Source organism: Zonotrichia albicollis, chromosome Z, assembly GCF_047830755.1.
Source record: "Zonotrichia albicollis isolate bZonAlb1 chromosome Z, bZonAlb1.hap1, whole genome shotgun sequence".
Lineage (NCBI taxonomy): Eukaryota > Metazoa > Chordata > Aves > Passeriformes > Passerellidae > Zonotrichia > Zonotrichia albicollis.
The window spans coordinates 46,190,970-46,217,401 of NC_133860.1; the positions used below are offsets into that span (position 1 = coordinate 46,190,970).

Here is a 26,432-nt window from a genome sequence, read left to right on the forward strand (position 1 = left end):
CACCAAAGATGTCAAACACAATGGCCGACTAATTTTCTTGCAGGACTGGTAAGCTAAAGCTTGGTGCTGATATTTTTAGCAGCTCAGCACTCAGCATTTCTCTACTCTAGGGCAGCTTCCTTTCAAAAGACTGTAGCACTACAGTGGAATAGAACTGATATGCATTTTCTCATGTCTGAGAAAAAAATCAATTAAAAAATTAATAGAGATTATTTACAATGAAGAAGTGCTCACACATTTTTAGTAGTGTCAGAATTAAATATATTACCAGATGTTGCAAAAGCTCATGAAGAAGTTAACACTGATGAAGTAGGAATATTAATTTGTTTGTGGGACTATGTAAGGCTAAATTGTTAAAACTCCTCAGCAGCCTGAACTGGAACAATTAAACTTTGAGCTGAATGTATAGATACTTAAAGGATAGATAAGCCCTCCTGGAATCTCAAAGTTTTACATTACTTCTTTTACACAAAAAGTATTTGACTCAAAGGCAGCGCCGCCTTAGATTTCTAATGAACAGAATGCTTCCATTGCTGCCAAAATCTAGCTCTTCTAGATGTTTTGTCCACATAGATTTTACTCTTGTGCCAACACAAAAGACATTTTTGGGGGTAGTGGTGTTCTGAACTGCCTTGTGCTCACAGCAATATGAAGAAGAAAGGCTCATCCATCTTATCCTCATCCACCATGAACCATCTCTCAAATCCCACCGGATCGCAATTCACAGTGGAACAGATTGCCCAGAGAGGTTGTGGAGTCTCCCTCACTGGAAATATTCAAGGACCATCTGGAGCAATCCTGTGCAATGCGCTCTGGGATGATCCTGCTTGAGCAGGGAGATTGGATGAGGTGATCTGCTGTGGTGCCTTCCAACCTAACCCATTCTCTGCTTCTGCGATTCTATGACATTTATTCATCAAAAAAGAACCAGAGACTACTGGGCCATATTTAACTAGAGAAATAAGGACAGAATTTATAATCCATTGTGACAACACTATTGACATTAAATGTCACAGTTACTGCCTCCTCTTGTTTCCCTAGAAAGCTCTTCGCATGGGATAGCTGCAAACTCCAGTCTTGGTGGATTAACATGGGCGAAAATCTGAACAATGCTTAAGCAGCACATGTGCCTTCACATTTCCAAACCATTTTAGTACAGCCTCAATTAGATGTTTGGACCACAAGCTTTATTTGCTCCTTTCCTGAGAGATACATCACATGAGTTAAAATCAGTACAAGAAAAGAGTGATGGCCTAATATAAACACTTCATCTTTCAATACCAATTTTGTGAACTTTTTTCAACTCCACTAGCTTCCATCTCTGGATGGGAGAAACAGAATTCTCTGCTGCACGTTTGCTAAGTTCTCTGCATACACAGAAAAGCAGCCTTCCTTCTTCACAGTTCTTTTTTTTCATTTACCTTACCACCATCTTGTACCTATAAGGGGAAAGATCTGACTCATTTTTGTTGAAATAAGTTTCTTAAGAAAAAGGTGTCATCTTCCATGTTCTATCAATTTGTCCTTTCCCACCCACCTTGGCAAAAGTAATTGATTTCTATTTCTCCATAGCACCATGTACACCTCAACTTACTGCTTCTGACATTTTGGAGCAAAAGAGTGGCCCTTTTTGGACATAGTTCAGTGCTAGGTTTGATTCTGCAGGAAGAATTTTAGGATGGTTATCTGGAAGCTATAAAAAAGAAAAACCTTAGAACTGCTTCAGAACTTGCATCAAAACAAAAAAAAAGATATGGTAAGTGCGACTATTCCCTGACATTAATATCCTGTAGAGAAATCCTTGCAAGGATTAAAAGGTGTCAGGTGTCTACCTTGTTATAAATTACTCCTATTTCTCTATCTCCTGGAAACTCAACCTGAACATTTTTGGTATCAACACAGATTTAAGGAGCTTGTCTTTTTTACATTCATAATTCCCAGGATATGCAACCCACACGATCTTCACTTCATGGATTTTGACCCCGTTAACAACTTCAGTCAACTCCTCATTCAAACCTTCTGCCATTGAACATAATTCATGCATCGCTCCTTACAATAGATAAGCAGTTTTATGCTTTTATATCACTGTTACTGCTGCTCTGCCTCTCTGAATTACTGCTCACATTTTTGCAGTACCTGATTCTTTGGATGCAAAATCTGCCCTTTCATGTTACAGACAAGCTCAGGCTGAGTTCACACAATTTTGCTGGAATTATTGTTGGCACTGTGTATACATACTGAGAAAATCAACTCATACTTCATCTGTTTCTTAATTCTTTCCACTAAGCATTGCCTACTGGCCACTACAGCGAGTCAAACACCCAGTCCAAGGTGCAGCTAATATACAAGGATAGGTCTGCTGCACCAGCCACACCCCTTGCATTTCATTTGCCTAAGTAAACAAGACTTCAGATATGGGCTCCCTTTTAAAAAATGTATTAGTTTTCCATAAATTTCTTAGGCCATGGAGGAGGGAAATACTTCAGATAGGTCTCTCCCACTTTTTGCTCTTCTATGATCACACTGTAAAAAGCACTCTACTGGCAAGAACAATATTTTGAAGGCATAATGTAGTTGAACTGTAGAATACTGTCCAGACAAGCCTCAAACAAATTACTGCAATTTTAGTATTGGTGTGTTGCTAATACGAATTGTAAATGTTCTTTAAAAATACATGCACAAAATTCCTCCTTCTCAGTAGTAAAAATTTATTATAACATTAAAAATCCCAGCTTTTAATATTGTGTAAATGGAATCCATCATGATACTACTCATCCTTTATTATGAGGAAGACACCCTGTGACTACATAGTAATACTCAGTCACCAATTCCTCTGTTATTCAATTTCACTGCTGCGTGTGATTAAAAAAAAGAATGAGCAATGATTCCATAAATAGCAGCATGTTATGAAGGCAGATCTCAATGTATATGTTGGTACCAGATGGCAATGACCAATTGACAGCCAAAATAGTCTGATTTTATCCTTATTTATTCATTCTTGTGTATTTATACTTGAGATGGAATCAATATGAACAACTAGTTAAATAAGTATATTGTCTTCTTTTTATGACATCGGTATTGAAAAGCAAAGTTCTAAAGCCTGAAGACAATCAAAAAATCCCAATTGTTTCTTTACTATCTTACTTCTCTTTGCTGTTTAATTTTTATAAATGCTATTTTTCAATATTCCTCACATTCCTGAAAATAACTGCATTTTCCAAATATTTTCTTCATTATAAAAAGTGAGAATAGGGGAAGATAAAGCAGTAATCTAGGTGTCTAACCTTTAGTTATGGATGGGAAGCTGGAAGGAGTCAGGGGACCAAGGATTCTATTCCTAGTTTTCTCCATGTTGCTATGAGAACTCAGAACTTCATTGTCTTCATCTGCAAAAGGTCGTAAATTATATTTATGCACATTTTAATGGACCTTCTGTGTAACAAACAATTTCAAGAAATATTATAAGCAATAAATTACATTTTCTTTGCTTTTCCTTTAAATACCATTTTCATTTAATGTGCTTAGATCAGCTGAGATTGTAAAAATTTCTGAAGAATTCCTGGACCAGTCACATATGAAACAATGAACTATCCTAGTTTCCAAGTTTACTCAAGACATTCAGGTGTGATTACTGACTAGACAATTCCATAGTTTGAGAAAATAGGAAAATAGACCAAGATTTATCAAGATTTTAAAGTTTGCTTTTATGCCACTGTAGTTTCAAGGAAATTTTTTTAAAGTAACATTGCTCTTTGTCACATTTACAAAGTGGCTTCTTCAAGAACTAAAAAATCCTTGTCTGCATGCCCATCTGTATAAAATGACCATATACAGATTTTATCTTATATCCTATGCACACAAAACCAATGAGATTTAAAAAGCATCATCTTGAAAATCATTACAGCAGTTTGCCCTTTTACATCTTCAAGAGACATAAAATCAAGAAAAATAGGAACAGATTCAGACTTGCAGTGGTTTCAATAACCTGTTTTAAAGATCATGTCTTTACACTAAAATATTCTGCAAGTGGTATAGATTTATTGGATGAATTAAGTTGACACTGATGTGAAGTTGGTTTACAATTCATATTTCTATGAAAAAGTTAGTACGAGGCTAAATAATAGTCAGAAACCAACCCACAAACACTGAAATAATTATTATGAAGAAAACCCATCAACACACTGATGAATAGCTCACAGGACCTTTAGAACACTCTCTCTTCTGATACCACATCTCAAGGATACGGTAAAATTGAAAAGGTATACACAGCAATGACGGCAACTGATTACTTCCATGAAAGAAATAATTGAATTCACAACTTCTCTTTATTTTGGAAAATAGACAACCAACATGGCAAAGGTCTACACAGGCCATATAGAAAAATAGCAAAGAGCAAAGGCTTGTTTTGTCTTACAATGTAAATATTATCAAATGAAACTAGCAGGTGCCAGGTTTGAAAACCAGAAAGGAGATTTATTTACCAACTCTCTACCACTGATGCTGTGGATGGTAATAATCTTTTTACATACTTCCATGAATTCTTGAAAGGATTGGTGTATTTCATCAAAAGAAATACACTGAAAGCTATTAAATAGGAAAAAAAAAATCACAGCTGTGTGAGGAATACCCTGGCTCACAGATAAGTGGATACTAAAAGAGTATTCAGACCTGGTTTTGTGCTCTTTTGGAATGCTACTGTCAAGTGCTTCAAGAGACTAGATGATGCTGGGATTGATGGCCATCATAATAGGATAGATGGATCTTAAGTTTGATGCAGCATTATTTATCTTATTTTTCTTACTATTTTGAGCCAGTGAAGTCATGTGAGGTGCAGCTTAGAGCAGTCTACATAAGTTTTTGTGAGAACCTCTGCCCATTCTATTCAAAGGAAACACTCCTAACATAACAAACATTCATGCTTCAATAAAAAATATTAATTTACTTTAAAACTAATTTGGGCTACTAAAGTTCTGCACTACCACCAACTATGAACCACACACACTGTGGCAGCTATGGATGCCCTACAAATGCTAGCTTTTAGTATTTTTCTGACCTACCCCCATGAGACATATTACTTTCTCTTCACTCACTTCCCAGGAGAATTTTTGCTTCCCTTTTCACATTAAACCCTTTGCCATGTTACGCAGTGAAATCAGCACAGGTTTGAATGACTTGGCAGACACACTTGGTTTGAATAGGTACTTATATGACCCCTAAAACTTGTCAAATATAATTGCTTCTAGGGTGGGAGAATCCCTATGAGAAAATGGCAGCACACGCATGAGAGTTTGAACAATAAAGCAAAATTAATGTAATTTTCTACTCATAGCAAAGCAAGACTATTGTGCAGAACATGTCCATTCAGGTAAATAAAAGGATGACATTCAGAATATTCAAAGTCATTAGTAAAGCTAGAATTTTGCATGTAATATAGTGCTTGAATATTGTATACAATATCAGAGGGTGTACAAAAGCAAGGCATTTCACAAGCTCTGAAATGTTGAACATGTTTTCTTAAAAGGCTGATTCATACATCTATGTTTATATGTTTCATTAAATGTCTTTTTAATTTCAAGTCGAGATGCAGGCAATTTTGCTTTTTCATTGTGCCTGTGAATATAATCTACTTTTTTACAGTTCTTTTTGTGCTACTGGTAGCACTATTCATTTGGTGGAGTGCAAAAGGTACATAGCAAATTGTCAATGGGTATTTAGGTTCACTTGAAAAAAAGCCTTATCTCTGACTGAAATTCATACTATCGGAAAAGAGTATTGAGAATAGGAACTTTATTCACAAAAATTACTAAAATTTGGTTTTACATAATTAATGTTGCAAGCCCATTACATAGCAGTCTCAAGTCCTTCTCCAGTAGGATTTGGAATGTGAACATATATCTGAGAATAAAAATCCATGAAAACTGTAATCAAACTAATCAAACTTCTCATGTTGTTAAGACTATGTCTGCCAAATTATAAAATATTTATGAAAATCATAAAATATTGCCATATTAATTCAGAAAATTTCTTGGAAATAATTCAAGCAAGTTACTTGAGTCCTGAGTTCCTAAATTCAGCCCTTCTAACTTTTCTCTTTATTAGAATCGTAGCATAAATCTTTCCATTACATTAGCACACAGAAAAATGTCATGCAAGAATTTTTTCTCCATCAAGAACAACTTCAATACTAGAACCCAGTCTTGAGCTTTCCAAACAATGCAGACAATTCACTCTACAGTAAGCATAAATTAGAAAAAAGGAAAAAACAGTCATTGCAAGAGAAAAATCAAAAAAAGCAAGTCCCAAGGTTCAACCAGTGAAATGGAAATAAAATGAGTTGCTGGTACATATGGGTAAAATGTCCATGAAAGAACTGCCATTCTCTGCCATCTCCCTGTGTTGGAAAAGACACCTGCAGCATTCAACTGTAAAATGCAGTCAATTAAAAATCCTTAGTACTGTAAATTCTACAAGGGCATGCAGACACCCTTAGTACCAGGTGTCTTTAAAATCAATTACAATCAATTACTCCATGAGAAGTAAGAAAATCATAGCAGGTAGCTTTTTCTGAATTTAAACAAACCTTATTTCATTCCAAAATTGACAGTTTCCATCTTTCCCAGCTCTAAGACAAGATGGAGATTTCTGATCCATAAAGATGCAATTCCCCAATGAAATTCTTTTAATTAGTGCAAAACGAAAGGTTCCTGTGGAAGGCACAAGCCTTTCTTGCCTCCAGTTTCCCAGAACTTCAGCTAAATAGCCATCAGGTTACTTTTCAGAACAATTTAAACAGCAGCTGACAGAGGCAGTAAGATGTGGTCCTGTTCTTCAACTCAACATCTGAACTGCAGAACTGTGTACAGCAAAAGGGGAAGGGAAGTAGAAAATTCAACAGGATGAAAGCAAAGGTTGAAGCTTAATTTTTATGAAACTCAGTCTACAAACACGGCTAAATACAGATATGTAAGCTTTTATCCCCTTTGTCATAGCTATTTAAAAGGCAACTCTTATTCATAAGCTCTTCTGAAATCCTCCCTTCTAGTTTCTAAAAAAACCCAAACCAACAAACTCCACAAAAAATCCAACACATACGAAGACAACAATTCTAAAATCACCATCTTCCATAAGATAAGATGGGCACCCTTTCTCTATATGCAAAATCACAAAGCATATAAAAAACTTATCTCCATGAGCAGGCAGCTGTGAACTCAGCAGATCTGCAGAAAATAACCCAAAGGTTTTATCAGATCAAATGCTGAAACTAAGCCGATAAATACTGAATACACTGTATAAAAAGGGAAGGTTTATGCAATATGTAAATTATCCCCATTCAAAGTACTGATAAAGCTTCTTTTAATCTTGTATGATGTTTTAGCACTGTCCTTCCAGATAGAGCACTTATAAGCTAAAGAAAACATACAGAGCTAGAAAGTGTGACCAGTGGAAAAAAATGGGTAGTTGTTATGGCTAGATGGAAGATTAGTGAGTGACCTTATTACAGTTACCAGATAATGTGGAAATACATATAAGGTTGTAAAAACAGAGAAAAATGAATTGTTCAACAGATCTTTGAGCTTTAAGACAAAGCATGGCAGTCCTTAAGAGCAATCAGTGTGACTTAGACTGGTGTATAGGAATCCATTTGTAGCCTTACCATTTCACTCCAGTTATTTAGGCAACATAACCAAACCATTAAGAATGGATGAAGTATGGGTTATCCTGCCCTATATCATGAGGAACAATAAGGAGGCCTTCCTTCCAAATCCTGTCAAATCATGTGAAATGTAAAATCAGAGAAGAACAGAAGAGATTATATAATTTCATTCTACCATACACCAAAAGAAAGATATATATGTATGCATGTATGCATGTATGTATGTATGTATGTATGTATTCTCCCATGGTGCAACAGATACACATATTTTTAACTACTGCCAACACAAAGCAGTACAGCAACTTGATTTATTACATGCAGATTCTTCTGCATTGTTGCTAAACAGTACACTGGTCCAAAGTTACTAAAATACTTAAAAAACTATACATTATGTAAACAAAACATAAATAAGACAGCATAGTTCTTTGTACATATTATTTAGTACAGGTTTTTAGGAGTTCAGGAATATGTACAATTCTATACTGTAGACTGCATTTTTACAATGCATAATTTTTTTTTTAAAGAAACAAGCCAAAAATAAATTTGACAAATAAAAAGGAGATATGTACTGTCATAAACACACTGGCAAACAGTCCATAGTGTAAGATGGAACATGTGCAAATTGTGAGATTTCTTCAAACTATTACATTAATTAATTGGTCATCTCTGAGCCTTTTACTAGAGAACTTTCTGAAAACTTCTGACAAACTAAAATTTTTCTTTCTCCATATCCCCACAGGTAAACAGGTAAGAACTGTAACCTTTTAATATTGAGTAAACCAATTGCTTAAAACATTATAAGAAATTTTTCAATAGTTAACAAGTTCCAAAGTTTGAAGAATGCCCCAGAATTTCAAAGTGGCTCATTTGCAGTAAATTCAGGGTGCAGCTTTGTCAGGTTTATCAAGGCAAGATGACTGAGATGCAGGGAAGACTGCAGTAGCATTTCTGCTTGTGGAACTAACAACAGGAAGCAGTGATGAACACAGGGAAGGAACTTTTGGTGCTGAAGTATTTAGAGCATTCAGTATGGCTCCCTCTGGACTGACCAACAGTTTTTTGATAGAACCATCTAGCTGAAACACTGATGTGTTGCTTGGTAAATGAGAGTTCGGAGGATGAACAGCAGAAACAGAACATGCAGCTACATTAATGGGAGACTTTGTCACTGAAGATACAGGCAGAGTTACTGTAGACAGTGGAGTACATGAGCTAGCTGGAGTACCAAATATCTGAGGTGTTGCATGTACGATGGGTAAAGCATCTGCAGCTCCAAAAGAGTTCACAATTTTTGTAGAGCTTTTCAAAGGATGTTTTGGTATTTGCGAACTTAATGAATTACTTGGTGCTAGGATGATTTTTGAGGTTATTGGATTAACAGTTGGTACATCTTGAGGCTCTTGACCATGGTTAATTGTTAAAGGAGTTTGCTTTGTATTACAGGAGAGAAGAAGAACATGGCTGCCAGCTCCAAGGCCTTGTAGTGGAACAACAAAGCGAGTACCATTAATCATTATCTGAGTTCCAGGTGCCAAAGGCATACAAGTGTTAATGACTATTTTCTGTTGAGTGGAAGGTTCATTCAATGGAATTCCTCCTGTTTTGCTTGTTACAGGGGGCAAAGCTTCAGACATCTGAACAGCAGAAGCACAAGCATAATCATGACTTTGTTTCTCTGTACTGGGAGGCACCTGCTGGCATTGCAGGGTAGAAAGACTGGGAAAACTAATTACTTCACCTGCATTTGGCGATGGAGGGGGCAACACACTCTGAGGTTTGTGAATACCTGCATGACTTGACACAGCAGCTGAAATTCCTGATGAATGAAACTGAACCAGTGTGGGCAACTGTCTTTTTGGTACTGGAAGAGGAGCTGGAACTGCTGCCAATTGAGGAACTGTTTGTAACACCTTGTGGGGGGGGGCTGCAGGTCCAGGCAAGCTAATGACTGGAAATTGCAGAGCAGATGCTAAGTTTTGTGGAGATACTGTTGGCTGTGTTGAAATCAGCACAGACGAAGCAAGATGTCCTGTCTTCACAGTTGATATACCCACAGTATTTCCAATATTTGATGTACAAAGTCGATTACCCAGAACTGGCCTTATTCTTGAGGGATCATTGCCACCAATCAAGACAGTAGGCTGTGCCCCAGAGGAGGAACTTCCACTTGATGTAACTGAAACAGATTCTACTTGTGCATTTGCTGTTGTCATTGTAAAGGCATTTTCAGCTTTTGTGGCAACACATATAGATTCACCAGCTGACACAGCAAAACTTGGAACAGGAACCACAGTACTACTTGTCAAGGATAGGGCTGAGGCTGTCCTCTTATTGTCTTCTCCTTTAGAAATGCCAGAGTGAAATATATTAACTGGTACAGCCTCCTGTGCACTGCCTTTAGTGTTTACAATGGTCTGACCTATATTTAGTCCAATTTTCACATCTTTTACTTGAGCAATAGTTGGTGATGAGTTTATTCTTATTGGTGCTCCTACTGTAGATGGGATCAAAACCAACTGTGGGTGCTCTGTGGTATTAACAAAGCTTTTGGTCAGGGAAGAAGGAAGTTTCTGTTTCAATGACTCTGCAACTAGACTGGTGGTTGATGGGCCACTGGCAATTTGCGTGTTAATGAAAACCAGCTTCTGAGCATTAACAGCAGTGGATGTTGGACAGGGTACAATATTGACCCCTGATGCCCCAGATGGAGATAAAATTGGTGGGTTTGTGATTAATGTAAATTTCTGGACTGGAGTACCACTGATTAACTCTCCATTTGTTGCAGAATTTGACTCAGATTGTGTAACAGATTTTGTTTTCACTTTAGTATCCCCTTGATGCTGCACAGAAGAATTTGGAGTTTTTACAATATTACTTTGTCCAGTGCTAGTCACACTAACAAGGCTGTTTGGAGCTGCTGACACCAAATTGCTAGCTAATGGAATGGAGGATAAAGAAGAAGACACATGGCAGGAGTCCTCTCTTACTCGACACAAAGAGTCCCAAACAGCTGGGTGCTGTAGTGTGAATTTGTTATTTTTCTCCATTGCCTGGGTAAAATCAGCAGGGGAAGCTGGAATGTTAACAAAAGAAGTTGTTGAGGGGGCCAATCCAGAAGGAGATGATTGTCCAATATGTGGGAGACCAGATGTGGCTGTTGCTACAAATGGAAGACTAGAGCATGATACTGCTGTGGTTTTTGGCACGAGAAAGGCCTGAAGTTGAGACGCGTAAGTGAAAACTGAACTAGGACATAAACTACTAGGTGACATCTGGTCTGGGTTTGTTCGCACTTTAACAATTCCAGTGTTTCCACCTCGTGTTGTGACCAGGATAGATTGTGATTCTCTTACACACACTGTCTTAAGCTCTTGCTTAGTTTCAAGGGAGTCAGTTTGCTGCTGTGACGCTACGCTGTGAGAGGCAGAATCAGTGTTTGTAGATGCACTTAATGCTGCTGCTGGTGTTAAGGTTTGGCTAGCTGTGAAAAGAGTAGGTGAAGCCAAAGACACAGGCAATGTAGCAGCCAAAACTGTAGTCTTGAATTTGCCACTGTCACTTTGGCTTACTTTAATTATTGATAAGTTATCTGCTGAAGTTACACTAGACAATGGTTGTGTAGTGTTCATGGGACCAGCCACTTGTGATGAGTGGGTAGTATTCTTGCTAAAAACTGTAGTGAGTGACTGAGTGGTATTTGCAGGGCTTGTTACCAGAACAGGTGTTAAAGAAACACTGACGTTTGGCATTTCTGGTGAGGATGTACAGTGCATCTCAAATGACTTTTGTTGTAGTGACTGAATATCCTTGGACACAATTTTTTCTTCCTTCTGCTGAAGAAGAAAATTCTTAGGTAAAATAAGAACTTGTTGCATAACTTTTTCTCCATTTTTAGGGTCAATCATAGCTTGCATTTGAATTTTCACTGAGCTGTTGGGAACATCTATTGGTATGCAGTGGCCATTTGGCATTTTGTATACCATTTGTAAAGGAGTCTTTGAACTGGCCTGGCAGGGCAATGCTGGTTTGATCAGTGATGATTCCAAAGCTGGTAAAACTGATTTTTCAGAAGTAGATACGTTCATGCTTGCAGGAGGCAACAGTTGATTTGTTAAGGTCACTTTGTTCCCAGTATTCTTGGCAAGCAAGGCCTGGATGGGTTTGGTCCCTTTGGGAAAGTTTGATACCGATGTTGCAGGATCTGTCAAGGAAAGCAGCTCCAGAGTTGACCCTTCAAGTTGTTTCAGCTCAGTCAAGCAACTATCCAACTGCAGGCTACTTTCTGAACTCGGGACCACAGCCTCATTAGTGCTCAGTTTAGCTTTCTTCCTTGGTGAAAGCTCAGTGGTGTTTTGATCCAGACAACTATTTTGCTTGAACTGTCGTTTAATGCATTTAGGCAGTGTCTTCTGTATCTCTTTAGAAGCTGATTCTTTTTTCAGAATTCTGTTTTTTCCTGCAGATAAATTCATCTCTAATAGTTTCATTTCATCTGCAAGGATATTAAAACAGAAACTGGGTTTTACATGCTTGCAACTGATACCCCTATAAAACAGTTTTACAGTGTCTTGCTAAAGGCAATACACTAGTTTGCAAGAGTAAAGTTATGCGGAAGGAAACGTCTAATTTTTTTAAGGTGTCTGTTCAAGGATCTTTGCTATACAAAAAGGGGGTAATAAGGACAGGAGGAAGCAATAAACAAGAACATACATGGACAGAAACCTGACCAGCAATGGGAGACAGTTAGGAAAACCAAACCTTGTCAGTTAGGTTAATTGACAACAGTATGTGAAAGCATGAAAATGTATATTTCAGCAAGGTTATCTTGAGGGGGAAAAAGGGAAAAACCAGGAAAAAAATATGCAGAGACATAGATCCAATCAAACAAAAATGGAGACAATGTCAAGAAACAACTTCACCAATCACCCAATTTAATGGGCTATCAGAAAACTGCAGAGGCCTCTTGCAGGAAGATAACTTTCTGAACCTAATATGATTATACACCCGGGGAGATCTCTGAGACAGAGGCAGGAGGGGTAAGGGAATTGGTACAGCTATACAACCCATGAAGCAATGTATAGCGATAAGGGGAGAGAGATGCAAGGACAGCTGCAAGAGGTTACAGCTTGTGGGCCTAGTGACAGCTGCTGGGGGGTGAGTGTCTGTATCCTCCCTAAATCCAGTGAGTGTGTATTCACTGATAACCTTCAAGCTAGACTAGCTGGTGAGCAGGAGGTCCTGGGGGTCTGGGCTGGCCTAACCAGGTGGACTTGTGAGTGGGGGATGCCTGTGCGATGATGTGAATGCCATGTTTCCTAGTGAGCATCAAGCTGGACTAGCCAGTGAGCAGGGGATGCATGAAGCGGTAAGAGGGCTGAAGATGCATGCAGGAGGGCCAGATGGACATGCATTGAGGTTTTGACTGCATGGGGCTGCAGGGGGTCCTCTCCAAGGAGAGAAGCCAAAATTGCCTTGTGCGAGACACAGCTGACTCCAAAACAAATCCACTACAGGACATGGCTGAGCCTGTCAACCAAGCTGATGATGTCTCATGGATAATGCTTTGTAGAAGCATGTGATAGAATGGACCAAGGAAAAAGTGTAGAAACACAATTCTGTAGACAACAAGGTCAACAAAGAAGGAGAGGTACTACGTGCTTTAGGCACTGGAATGGAATGGATTCCCCTGAAACCCAGTAAGACCCCTGATCAAGCAGGTTTACCTGCTCCTATGGAGGACCCTGCTGGAACAGGTATGTACATTGAAGATACTTGAGAACCCCACTCTACTGCAGGTGAGGAGAATGCCTTGAAGGAAGTTGCAGCCCATGAAGAGCCCACTCTGAAGCAGGTTCCTGACAGGAACTGTGGCATATGGGAGATCCACACAGTCTTATCCTGAAAAACTCTAGCCTATGGAGAGGACCCACAATGGTGCCGTTTGTGAAGCACTGAATTCCATAACGAGGACCTCACACTGGAACAGGGATGAGGAAGGAGCAGAAGAGACTACCTGTTATGAAATTACCTCAATCCCCAGATTCAATCCTTCCTATGATATTTGACAAGGGAGGAGGTGGAAGAATTGGGAATGAAGATAAGCCTTGGAAGAAGGTGGATATGTGAAAGGGAGGGGTTTAGGTTTGTATTTGTTTCTCACCATTCTACTCTATTCTTAATTGACAACAAATTCAATTTAATTTTCCTGAAGTGAGTCTATTTTGACTGTGACAGTAACCAGTGAATGATCTCCCTTCTCTGTATCTTGAACCGTTAAGCTTTTCCACATTGTTTTCTCTCCCTAGCCTCTTAAGGGAGGAAGGGGTGACAGTGGTAGGACAGGCATCTGGCAGCTGGCCAAGATCAACCCACCATAAAATTCCACATAGATCTACTATGTTATCATAGAGACAGTTAAGCACAAAAAATGGCAAACACTTCAATAAAGCAGAATTTTCATCTTGGTCATGTTTGCCTTCTTGAAGTCTACATCTGACAGATATGGACCACAAGCCATTTTCACATTATCAGTGGTAGAGTTAAGGTAAAAAGTATGACTCAAACTCACATGGAAAAATTAGGTTCCCAAACGAACTCAATTCAGCTCCTGAATCAAGTTCAAGCTACTGAATTCCAGTAAATGCTTACCATTGTCTGAGTGATCTTTTTTGGGAACTTCTATATGTTCTGCAGACTCTGATGATTTACTGCATACTACTGCAAAAGATTCTTTGCCAGAATCAACTTCACTTTCATCATTACTCCACAATTCTCTGGTAAATTTATCATGGTCTGGATGTCTTTTAAAGTCATCATAGTCCTTCTTCAATCTAGACCTTAAAAATAACAAAACTAACTTTACTAAAAAAACATAATTTTAAACATTAATTTTATTTCTATTTGCTGCCAAACAAAAGGTTGGTATAGACTTTATTGCCTGTGCCCTTCAAATAATTACACTGTAGCCCGGTCTGCAAGTCTCTGAAACCAGAAAATGTGAAATGAGAGCAATGTCCCTTACTTTACTAAAACTGAATTCTGTTTCATTAGGTCCTCTAACAATAGCAAAAACACTGAGTCAAATGACCATTACTGTTTTACTGTATCCATATTCCTTTCCCTCCTTCATCTTTCCTGTGACAAATATACCTGTACAGACTAGAGTATTAACTGTAAAAAGTCTACTCCTTACTTTGAAGGCAACCCCAAGAAGAGAATTCAGTAAATATAGTTTTTCTTAAGCACATCATGCCTCTGGCTCAGCTATGACACTGTATTGCAACTTTCTCCTTAAGAACACTTTCTTATCTCTAGCCCATTAGAACAGCTGCTGCTATGAGTTCCATAGGTTCACGCTCTACTAAAGAATGTGCATATGACAGAAATACACAGGTACTTCACTCATTTGAACACCATTCATAAGCATATCACTTACCTTGATACTGCTAACCTGTACATGTTTTCATTGTCCCCTCTTCTAAACCATTGTTTACATGGGATGTAGTGGCTATTTTAGTGTACCAATACATTGAACTTCAGGATTCAGCTGGTGCTAACCAACACAATGCCCAGAAGAATTATTTAGGAAATGAATAAATAGATTATAGCAATTAACACCTTGTGTGGAATAGAATCTAGACTATTCTGGACCTAACCCTTATGACAGTAAGATCTTAAATTTACTCATTGTTCTGCATTAGTGTATCAGTTGTTTGCATTGAATGCAGCAATGGCCAACTGCTCGCTATGAGTTGTAGAGGGAGGAGCCATGAATGATGTCACAGCTGGTAGGGCATGAGCCTCACCAGTCAGCAAGCCATTTCACTCCCACTGAATGTGGCTGCAGGCAGGCCTAGGGATGGTAACTGGCTTCAACCAAGAGCCCAGATTAACAGGCAAATTCCTGGTGCTGAGGCAGGTCTGAGATCAAAGTAGGAAGTCAATTCAAAGTTTAAGATCAGGCAGGACCAGGATCCTGCAGTGATGGCTGCCAGGGCCAGGACCCAGTTGAGCGATTTCTGGGCAGCTCCACAGTGATGATGCAGGTAGAAGGTCAGTCTGCAGGTCAGTCCAGATGAGTGGGATCCATGGCCAGGCACAGTAACTGCTGCAATTGAGCTGGAGACTGGCACTTCCCCAGCAGAGACTGAAGATTGCAGAATGACCTGGAATGGGATCATGGACAGGCAGCATAGACGGAGAGCCTGGTGGGGCTTCTAAGGGTCAGTGAGATCTAGTCATTTACTGAGAGCAGACACTGAAGCCTGTATGAAGATGTCGTGTGGATAATACTTCAACTCTGCCATCAGGATTTTGAGCTTGAAGTCTAGGTGTGGAACAACTACAGGAGCACACCGGGAACTACTACTGTACCAAAGTCTGTGGATGTAATTTCCTTTTTTCTTTTGAGGAACCTCTGCTGTGAGGCCAGTGAACAATTGCAATCAGTGGGCACAAGTAACTTTCTCTTTTAAACCCTTCTGCTATTCAAATACAATCCAACATTATACTCTGTCATAATCTTAAAAAGACCAGAGGATCTTTCAGAAGGGAAAGAAAAGGATTTTGATCATAAAGTCTGCTCCTCCTAGTTAAAGCCAATAATAGGGAGAGAGGGAGGGAGGGAGGGAGGGAGGGAGGGAGGGAGGGAGTGTTGCCCAGCCTCCACACTGTTTGGAAGTTAAACACTGTTATTCAACTAGGAGATGTTAGTACCTTGCTGAGACAGAGCAGTTGCAGTGAGACGTATGGGGGAACTGATGTTTACACCATTGCAGCAAATTTTGCTCAATTGGTTTTTCCCTTTTACATGACACCTTTCTTCACCACTGTCACTGGTGCTACACAACTGCTTAGCAGTTGCATAATGAATCAGACCAAGACAGTGACCTAGAATCCTCCATATATCTTTCTTTTTCGCCCATGATTTGTAAACATCGCTCTTGAGACAGACCTGGTCCCTGGTATGCTATGTGTAGGTCCAAAAAGTTATGTCATGGAAATACTCAGGCTTTCCTCGTTGAATAAACTAGGGTTACAGCATAAAACACACATACTAAAGACACGAGTTGAATTCAGTTAATTTGGCAAGTTATCTTGCACTCCAAGTGCATGCTTCTCAAGCTACCAGCGCATGCACACGTAAGATCTCAACTACACTGTTCCAGACTAAAATTTACTCCTATCAATCACAGCTAATATATAGCATTTCACACACTTTGGATGACAGTTCTGTGTTCTACGACAATATTGATGCAACACTGGCAACAAACAGAAGCTGGAAGCCACTGTGCCCCAAAAAAGTTATGATAAAGTTATGATCTTCTTGCCATTACTGAAACCTGGTGGGATGTGACTAGAGTGTGACTACTGATGGCTACAGGCTCTCCAGAAGAGAGAGGTGAGGAAAGAGAGAGGCAGAGGGGTGGCCCTCTACATCAGGAGGCAGACTGAGGGTGAAGAGCTGTCCCTGAAGAGCAGCCACAAGCAGGGCAAATGCCTGTGGCTAAGGGTCAGGGACCAAAGCAACAAAGGGAACCCTGTGGATGGTTTGAAGTGCAGACCCCTGATCCAAGGGACCCTACTGATCAAGCCTTCTTGCTCCAGCTACAGGAGGCATCATGCTCACAGGCTCTTGTCCTGCTGGGGCCCTTCAACCATCCCAAAATCTGCTGGGAAAGCAGCACAGCAAGCTGCAGGCAAGCCAGGAGACTCTTGGAAAGCATGAGGGATTCTTTCTGGAGCAGAGGAATAGACAGCAGCCCTTCCAGAGGGGATACAATCCTGGATCTGAAGGGCACCAATGGAAGTGAGCTGATGTTGAACATCAGCGTTGGAAGGAGTCTGGGCTGCAGTGACCACACATTGCTGGAGTTTGCAGTCCTGAGGGCTATGGGCCAGGCGAGGAACAAAGTTAGGCCCCTGAACTTTAGGAAAGCAGACTTCCAGCTCTTCAAGGAGATAGCCAGTGAGATCCACTGGGAGACTTCCCTCAGGGACAACAAGGGAGTGGAACAGAGCTGGCAGATCTTTAAGGAAGTCTTTCACCACATGCAAGAGCTGGCAGACCCCAGGAGCACGAAACTGGCAAGGAAGGCAAGGGAACAGCAGGGCTGAGTAAGGAACTGCTGGTCAGACTGAAAGGAAAGAAGCAAATGGACAAGCAGTTAGAGCTAGGATGGGTGGCCCAGGAAGAGCTTGAAGAGACCTGGAATTGATCTAGGCAAAGGACACAAAGAATAACAGGGAGGGCTTCTACAGGCACGCTAACCACAAAAGGAAGGGCTAAGAAGGTGATCCCCTCTGATAATAAGGGTGGAAACTGGTAACAGTGTGTAAGGAGAAGGCTGAGGTACTCAACATCATTTTGGTTCAGTCTCCAAGGGCAACATTTCTTCCCAAACCTCTTGAGAGGATGGACAGTAGGATAGGGATTGGGAGAATAAAGTACCTCCCACTCTAAGTAAATATCAGGTTCATGATTACCTGAAGAATGTGAATGTACCGAAGAGAGGGAATTGGCTGATGTATTCTCCAATCCACTCTCCATGCTATTTGGAAAAATCTTGGTAGTCAGGTAAAGTCCCAGGTGGCAAGAAAAAGTAAAACATTGGACACATCTTAAAAAAAGCTTGAAAGGAGGACCCTCAGACCTGTCAGCCTTTCCTCTGGTGAGGAAGATCACAGAATAGACTCTTCTAGAACCTATGCTAAGGCACAGGGAGGTGATTTGAGACAGTCAGCACAGCTGCTCTAATGGCAAGTCCTGAGTGACAAATTCAGTGTTCTCCTAGGATGGACTGACTACATCAGTGGACAAGGGAATAGCTACAGTTGTCATTTATCTTGATTTCTGTACAGCCTTTGACGTCGTCCCCCCACAAGATCTTTGTCTCTGAAATCAGAGAGACTGGGATTTGACAAGCAGACCATTAGGTGGATAGGCATCCAGAGGGTAGTGGTCAATGGCACAGTGATGGACATCAGTGACAAGTGGTGTCCCTCAGGGGTCCATACTCAGACCAAAGTTATTTAATATCATCACTAGTTACATAGACAGAGGGATTGAGGGCCCTCTCAGCAAGTTTGCAGATGCCACCAAGCTGAGCAGTGTAGCTGACACACCTAGAGGATGGAATGCCATCCAGAGGGACCTGGGCAAGCTTGAAAAATGGGTCCATGGGAAAATCTCTTGTGTTTTAACAAGGCAAAATGCAAGGTGCTGCACCTGTTTTGGGGAAACCCCCAGTCTCAGCACAGGCTGGGGATGACCAGATCCCAGCAGCCCTGCCCAGAAGGAATTGGGGGTGCTGGTGGGTGAGAGGCTGGACCTGCCCCAGCCATGGGCACTGCCAGCCCAGAGAGCCACACGTGTCCTGGGCTGCATCCAGAGCAGGGTGGGCAGCAGGGCAGGGAGGGGATTCTGCCCCTCTGCCCTGCTCTGCTCAGACCCCACCTGCAGGGCTGCATCGGCTCTGGGCTCCCAGGAAGGACATGGAACTGTTGGAGTCACTCCAGAGGAGACCACCAAGATGATCAGAGGGATGGAGCACCTCCTGTGCAGAAAGACTGAGAGAGATTGGTCAGCCTGGAAAAGAGCCAGCTCCGCTGAGACCTAATTGCAGCATTCTAGTATGTGAAGGGGGCCTTCAAAAAAGGAAGGGAGAGAGACTTGTTCAAGAGCTTGTAGTGAGAATACAAGGGGCAATGGCTTCAAATTCAAAGAGAGTAGGTTTGGATTAGAAATTGGGAAGAAATTCTAAAGTGCAACCATGGTGAGGCACTGGAACAGGCTGTCCAGAAAAGTTGGTGAAGCCCCATGCCTGGAAGGCCAGATTAGTTGGGGTTTTGAGGAGCCTCATTTACAAAAGGTGTCCCTGCCCACGTGGATTGGAATTGTATAATCTTTAAGGTCTCTTCTAATCCAAACCATTCTATGATTCTTTGATTTGACAGACAAGAATACTGAGCACCAAACCATTCCACAACAGAATTTACTAAAAGGGTATAACAGTGGACTTCACATACTGGAAAACTAAACCCTTCCTGACAGTAATGCTATTTGCCATGTGTCCAGAAGGATTCTAAATTGTGAAAGACAGGAAGAAATTAACAGCTAAGGAAAATGAACAGGAGTGAGAAGAGAAAGGAATAGGAAAACCCCAAAACTTGTATTTGTGTCCATTATTGAAAGCAAAATATTCAACAATATCCCAAATTTCCAAATAAGAATTTTAATTCATGGATGATATTCACAAAATAAGTTACTGAGGAACCAATGTAATATCTTTGATATTATGTTTTTGTTTTTCAAACATAACACCTTTTACACTTTCCAGCATTAGCTCTGCATCACAAAACAGTATAACTTGCTTCCTTCACACCCAACATTTAAGAAGCCTCTCTTCCAATCCTTTGTTACAGAGTTCAAGCCTCATGGCAAAACTAAGGTACAATTATAGCAACAGCTGTATGGTTAAGGGGAAAAAATGGCACTGAGCTGAAAGATAGTATCTAATCTCTCCATGATTTATAATCAGAGTAGCAGTTTCACTGTCACTAATACTTGCATTCTACTAGCTTGAAACCTGTCACTATTTCACTCATATTCCTCTGACATACTTCTTTCCAGATGCATTTCTAATTTACTGTGTTACAAAGACCTCAAAACAATGCTTCAAGAATTGTTCTGTGGAGAATTCATTAATAGTTAATATAGGTAGCTTTACATAGTAAGTAGTTAGAGTATTCTAAGGAGCCCTGATATAGTCCTCTAGAGAAAGGTTTTCAGCATCTCTTAACCAAATAAGCAGAAATACAAATCCTAGCTGTCTCGCAGTATATTATTGATCAGCATGCTAAAGGACTCTAAAGTGTTTTAGATGAAAAAAACACTACCAGATTACGCTCAAATTTTTTTGGAGATAGTAAATCTGGAATATAAGATACTTCTTCCTACTAAAGTATTGCCAGTGCCTCACTCCTCTCCTCAAACTATTTTACTTTTATTTATTTAAGAAGCCGACTTATAGATCAGTATTTAAAAGGTGAATTTGGCTCTGTTTTTCATCCCATGCACCACTGTTGGAAAAAAAAAAAAAGAGCAGGTAATTACCTGTTTCTTTGAAATGCTTTAATTAGCTTTGGTTCCCATGGTAACAGTTCATTAAGCAGTCGTAACAATGTACCATGTAATTCCTTTACTGCTTGCTTCCGGTGGAACCATCTTCCCTGAAAACAAAAATTCCGTTTATTTATCATTGCATTAGACAAAATCCTGTTAGATTTTACTAGCACTACAATAATCTTGGTACATGGATATAGCATATGAGGAAGACAACTGGAAGAAAAGATTAGGAACTTCCAGAGTTACATCCACCCTTCCAGAGTTATATCTATCTAGGACATTATTACTTTTATTTTAATACTACAGAGGGATAATGTCATAGTTGGAAAAGTAATACTGCAAGGATGCTCACTTTTCACAGGTCAAAATTAAACTGAAAGGATTCTACAAATACTCCGTGTGCTCAAAATTACTTAAATGAGTAACCAACATGGGTAGTAATCTATTCAGATCAGGGAAATCAAAAACGTATGTACACTTTTCTGAGTTAAAATGTTTGCAGAAAATTGCACCATAATCTCATTTAAGAGAAGTGGTATAAAGTATAACATTATTATTTGCAAAAGAAACCTTACTACAATTTTCAAGGATAAAAATCACAATGTTTTTCTGTTACATTTTATTTAAAGTTCTAGAAAAAAAGCTTTTTTTAAAAGAGAAGTTTAGCAAATTTGTCTTTTATGAAGTAACATGCCACTATGTGACTATGCCACAAAGCCCAGTTTTCCAACATATATCCTTTAAGCTTTTAATTCAAACACATAATTAAAAGTTTTATTTTCAAAACTGATATATGTAATCTTATATTCATGTTTTCATAAATCTAGAAAGTCTGAATAAGGAGTGAAGACATTGGGAAATTACAACCATGCTGGCCACGATGCTGCAGAACACAGCTCTTAACATTCACACATACCCCTTGCACATATTTTTTCAAACTTTATTCTGTAGTTCATTGCACAAAAGACTGAACAATGCATATATATGTAACTGTTATAAAAGAGATGTGGTATAGCACTTCTGCCACTCAACCAACTCTGTGCATTTTATGTAAATGAAGATTTTAGCTCTCTACTTGTCAAAGAAGATGTAAAACACTCAAGAGACTATGGTTCTGCAAGAAAAAGAAGCAGGACTTGAGAACTTTCTTATTTCATATACATATTTAGCTTTTGATAGTGCACATATCCTTCACAGCCTCCTGTGGTCTAGCACACCAAGAAAGCTAAGACAGGAAAATCTGGATAAAGCTTGTCAGCACTCTACAAGAATGATCTTCCCAAGGACTTTGGACAATTTCTCTCTACACACTTCAGCAGATCTTTTCAATGTACAAGATGGATAATCATTTACATGTTACATTACAAAACAAACAATTACCTTCATTCTTCAATTAAAATTACAAAAGCAAAGATTTCAAGTAGGATCATTATGCCACATTACCACATAATGACCAATGTTGTACACACAGACAAGCCAGTAAACTGTATTATAATTTCCTTCATTTGTGGCCAGTCTCATGCATAAAACCTGTCACTAATCACTACAACAAAAACCAGACCTTGTGCGTACTGTAGTCTACCAGAGGATTTGGTATCATCTCTTAAAGTCAGCAACCAACAGAATTAATTGTTTACATACAAAAGAATATTACATGCACAGATAACTTTTTCTTGTAAGGTAAACAAAACATTTTGCAGATTGTTTAAAATAATGTATTTATGTACTGCAGGGCATTAGTGCATCATCGCAAAAAAAATCAAATAGCAAAACTAAACAATGCTACTACTATTGTGAAGAAGAAATGCTCTACATGCAGTGACATAGCAAAAAAAAAAGTGTGAAAATGCAATATTAAAAATACATGAAAAATCACTGCAAAGTAAAAACCCCAAGAAATTATTAATTTCTGAGCCTTATTTGTCTTTAAATAAGGCTAAGGTCTTGGCTTTACAAAAAAAAGAGTATTTATGAGAAAAATAAGTATCAGCTGGCCACTGAATAAATTTGAAGCAGCAACTGTTAGACAGCCAGAACATGTACAATGTTCAGTCAAGAACAGACTTCAAGACTTTACTGACTTCATTAATACTTCACAGAAAAACAAATATATTACTTATCTCTCTGCTTACAAAACCAAACATAAAAAGCTAGCCAATTCCTGCCCCCTAATTCTACAGGATTAGCAGCTCTAGATGGAGGCCTGTCTCTAGTGGTGTCCCCAGGAGTTCAGTACTGATCCAGTATTGTTCAACTTGTTCATCAGTGACTTGGATGAAGCGGCAGATGCCTCCTCAGTGAGTTCACCAATGACACAAAGCTGGGAGCAGTGGCCAATACCCCAGAGAGATGTGCAACCCTTCAGAATGATCTCAACAGGGTGGAGAAACAGGCAAAGAGGAACCATACTTCCAAGTAATTTCAATGAAAATTTTATAGCAATATCATTTTAAAAAGCATAGATTAATTATTCCCCTTTGTTTCAATTACTTATTTTTCTTAGTGGGGTTTTAGAATTGACAATAAACCTGTTAAGGGAAAAATGAACAAATTTTAGCCAGGAGAAAAACCTTTTTTCCTCAGAAGTAGTCAGGACTGAAGAGTATAGGCCAAAAAAAGGCTGGAATAAAAAAAAATACTTCTCTTTTAAATGATTGTGGTTTAGTTGATTTTCTGTGAAAACACATAAATGCTAGATGTTATTATTCCTTAAATATTACACAGTAAAAAGAGACATTAAAAACATTTATAAAATCTTAAGATCCATTACAACAAAATTTAACATTTCTTTTCATGTGCAATTTGATTCTCTAACACAGTCCGGTGCTTGTCTTCTATTCAGAGGGGGGTAAAGGCAAATCAATAATTGATAAAACTCTGACTTAACTCCCTATTACATAGCTGCCCACTAACTTCTATAGATAATACACTTGTTTTCACAAATATCTGCATTGTAAATTCTCAAAAATACCAAATGATACATTATAAGAGATCAGCTACAAACTGAGGCTTGGGAGGTTCAGGCTGGATCTCCAAAAGTACGTTCATCAGAAACATACAGCACTTGTTCCCTGGGAAAAGATGCCAACTCCCACCTGGCTACACACTCCTTCCAGACAGCTCTCTCCTACGCCTCCTTTTCTTCAGGCTCAACACCCTCAGCTCCCTCAGCTGCTTCTTACAAGATTTATGTTTCAGACACTTCACCAGCTCCATTGCCCTTCTCTGGTCTCACTTCAGCACTGAAACGTCCTTCTTGTAGTGAGGGACCCAGAACTGAACACAGGATTTGAGCTGTACCATTGGCCTTCTTGGCCACCTGGGCACTGCTGGCTCATGCTCAGCTGCTGCCACCAGCACCCCCAGGGCCTTTTCCTGGGGCAGCTTTGCAGCCACTCTGCCCCAGCCTGTGGCACTGCCTGGGCTTGCTGTGACCCAAGGGCAGGACCCAGCACTGGGCCTTGTTGAACCTCACACCACTGGGCTCAGCCATGATCCAGCCTGTCCAGATCCCTCTGCAGAGCCTTCCTGCCCTCCAGCAGGTCAGCACTCCCACCCAGCTTGGTGTTGTCTGTGGGCTGACTGAGGACGCCCTTGATCCCCTTGTCCAGATCACTGATAATGGTATTAAACCTAATTTAGTTACCATGTTGTTCCAATTAGTGACAAACAAGCCACTATTTTTTTTCTGGAAACACAATATAAGATATTAACACAGGAAAATACCAGAGGAAAAAAGCACTAGATAGAGAAGTATGCAATGTGACTTTAGGCTATGTCAATTTACAAGTAAATTTCAAAAATGCGAACACAATAAAAATACATTTTACAAATGGGCTGAATGTTTCTGTTTAAATGCAGAGAGACATTCAACACATTCAAATGAAAACTCACCTTTTAAAATAAGGTTTCTGACATCCAGAGCAGCCAGGAAATGCTGACTCCACTCTCTGTGATCGATGCACCAACATACACTATTTGGTATACTTATCATGGAACCCCAAAGCAGACTGGAGCCAGGATATTGATACATGGGGTAAGGACTGAACTTTTTATATGAGTTTTTGTTTTGCTTTTAAATAAACACGCACACACAACACCACAATATTAAGCAGCTTTATAAGATTGTCTGTAATCTTTACGTTATATCCCAGGGACATAAAGTAAAGAAAATTAGTAATCTTATAAAACCATGCAATATTGTTGAAAACGGGGTGGTGGTGGAGGGAGGAAACTTACCCTTAATAGGCCTGCTCCATTCTGCTGCGGGGTTCTGTGGTATGTGTGACATCACCAGTCTAGCGTTTTCTAGTGATGTCACACAGAGAGGGAGTTGGCGATCACCAGCTGCTTTGGACAACAGACACCTAAAGAAAAGAGATCAGTAATTTTTCCAAATCATATATGGATAAATGTTGAATGTTCTTAATAATTTATTTATGGGCCAAATACTACAATTTCAGGCACTTCCAATTTTGACTGAATAAGAATGCATTACAAGATCATGTTTTCACACTATGCAAACTCATCTGTTGTTGAAAGTGTTTTAATTTTGAAAATGCTTAGAGTTATCTTCTACAGTAGAAGTTCCTTAGAGTCAGCCTCTTGCATTTTACTTTCAGCAACATCATTCTGAACATTATAAATATATATCAACAGCTAACCAACCTCTGACATTCTTTGAAGACTGGGATTAAGTAGAGAGTCAGGAAGAATGGCTTGTAGTAAATTATAAAACAAATTCACTTATGACATCTCTTAATCAATTCTATCTTTGAGCATTTACCAGCAACTAATGAGAAGTCCTGACTCCAGCATGCACTTCCATGACCTATATTTCTGATCACACAAAGTTATATCCTAAAATGATCTCATACTCTCTTCTTTCTAATATAGGCAAATAAAGTAAAACAAACAAAAAACAACAACACCAAAACAAAGTGCAATAAATTTCTTGCTACCAAGACCATCTTTGTCTCCTGATTTAATTCATTACTGTGAAATGGTTTTCATTCAAATATTTAGCCACATTCCAATTTTCTTTAGGCACAATTACTACACAATCATCACAGTGTTGATTAATATACCACTTTTTTTAGAAAAAATATAAATATATATAAAATATATAAACCACAAAAACACAAGAGAAAGCTTATTATCAGTATGAGCTTACTGTTGAATCCAGAAGAGTAAAATTATCCAGCACTGAATTGTCACATTTTACTCCTCCATTAGAAGAACTTCAAAGTTATCGACTAACTTACACCTCTGGAATTCACAAAGAAAATGGATGTATGTAGTATCCTAAACTGTTTACAAAACATCTATGTTTTTTAAGTTGTACTTAACTCCTTCTCATATATCTGAGTATTTTTCTCTTCTTAACTCTGGATATAGAAGTGTTTCTGCATTCTTCAGATGAGTGTCTTAAAAGCTGCTGTTTTGCTAGTACTATGTGCTGACAGGAATGTCTTGAATTATTTCTTCAAAAGAATATACTGATTGACCAATATCTAAAGCATTGTGAACTGTTCTGAATACATAGTAGTATTTCTGTGACAAAAATGTATGAGTACACATTGATCTCTCATGCAGAACCCACACTTTCACATTTGGAACTGTAGAAAGGTATGTGGCAAAAGCAGTTTAAAG

General features: G+C 39.2%; 1 protein-coding gene across 3 annotated transcripts in view; it reads right to left on the bottom strand.

The window, feature by feature from the left end:
• Window positions 1-4,285: 4,285 nt before the first annotated feature.
• Window positions 4,286-26,432, bottom strand: part of BRD10 (bromodomain containing 10) — a 47,211-nt gene continuing 25,064 nt past the window's right edge. For all 3 annotated transcript variants that reach the window (XM_074532251.1, XM_026794217.2, XM_005488156.4), the window contains 3 exons: window positions 20,769-20,884; window positions 14,303-14,490; window positions 4,286-12,146 (listed from right to left, as the gene is read on the bottom strand). In XM_074532251.1, the coding sequence (XP_074388352.1) occupies window positions 8,533-12,146; window positions 14,303-14,490; window positions 20,769-20,884 (3,918 nt within the window). In that variant the 3' untranslated portion in view covers window positions 4,286-8,532. The remainder of the gene's footprint in view (window positions 12,147-14,302; window positions 14,491-20,768; window positions 20,885-26,432) is intronic.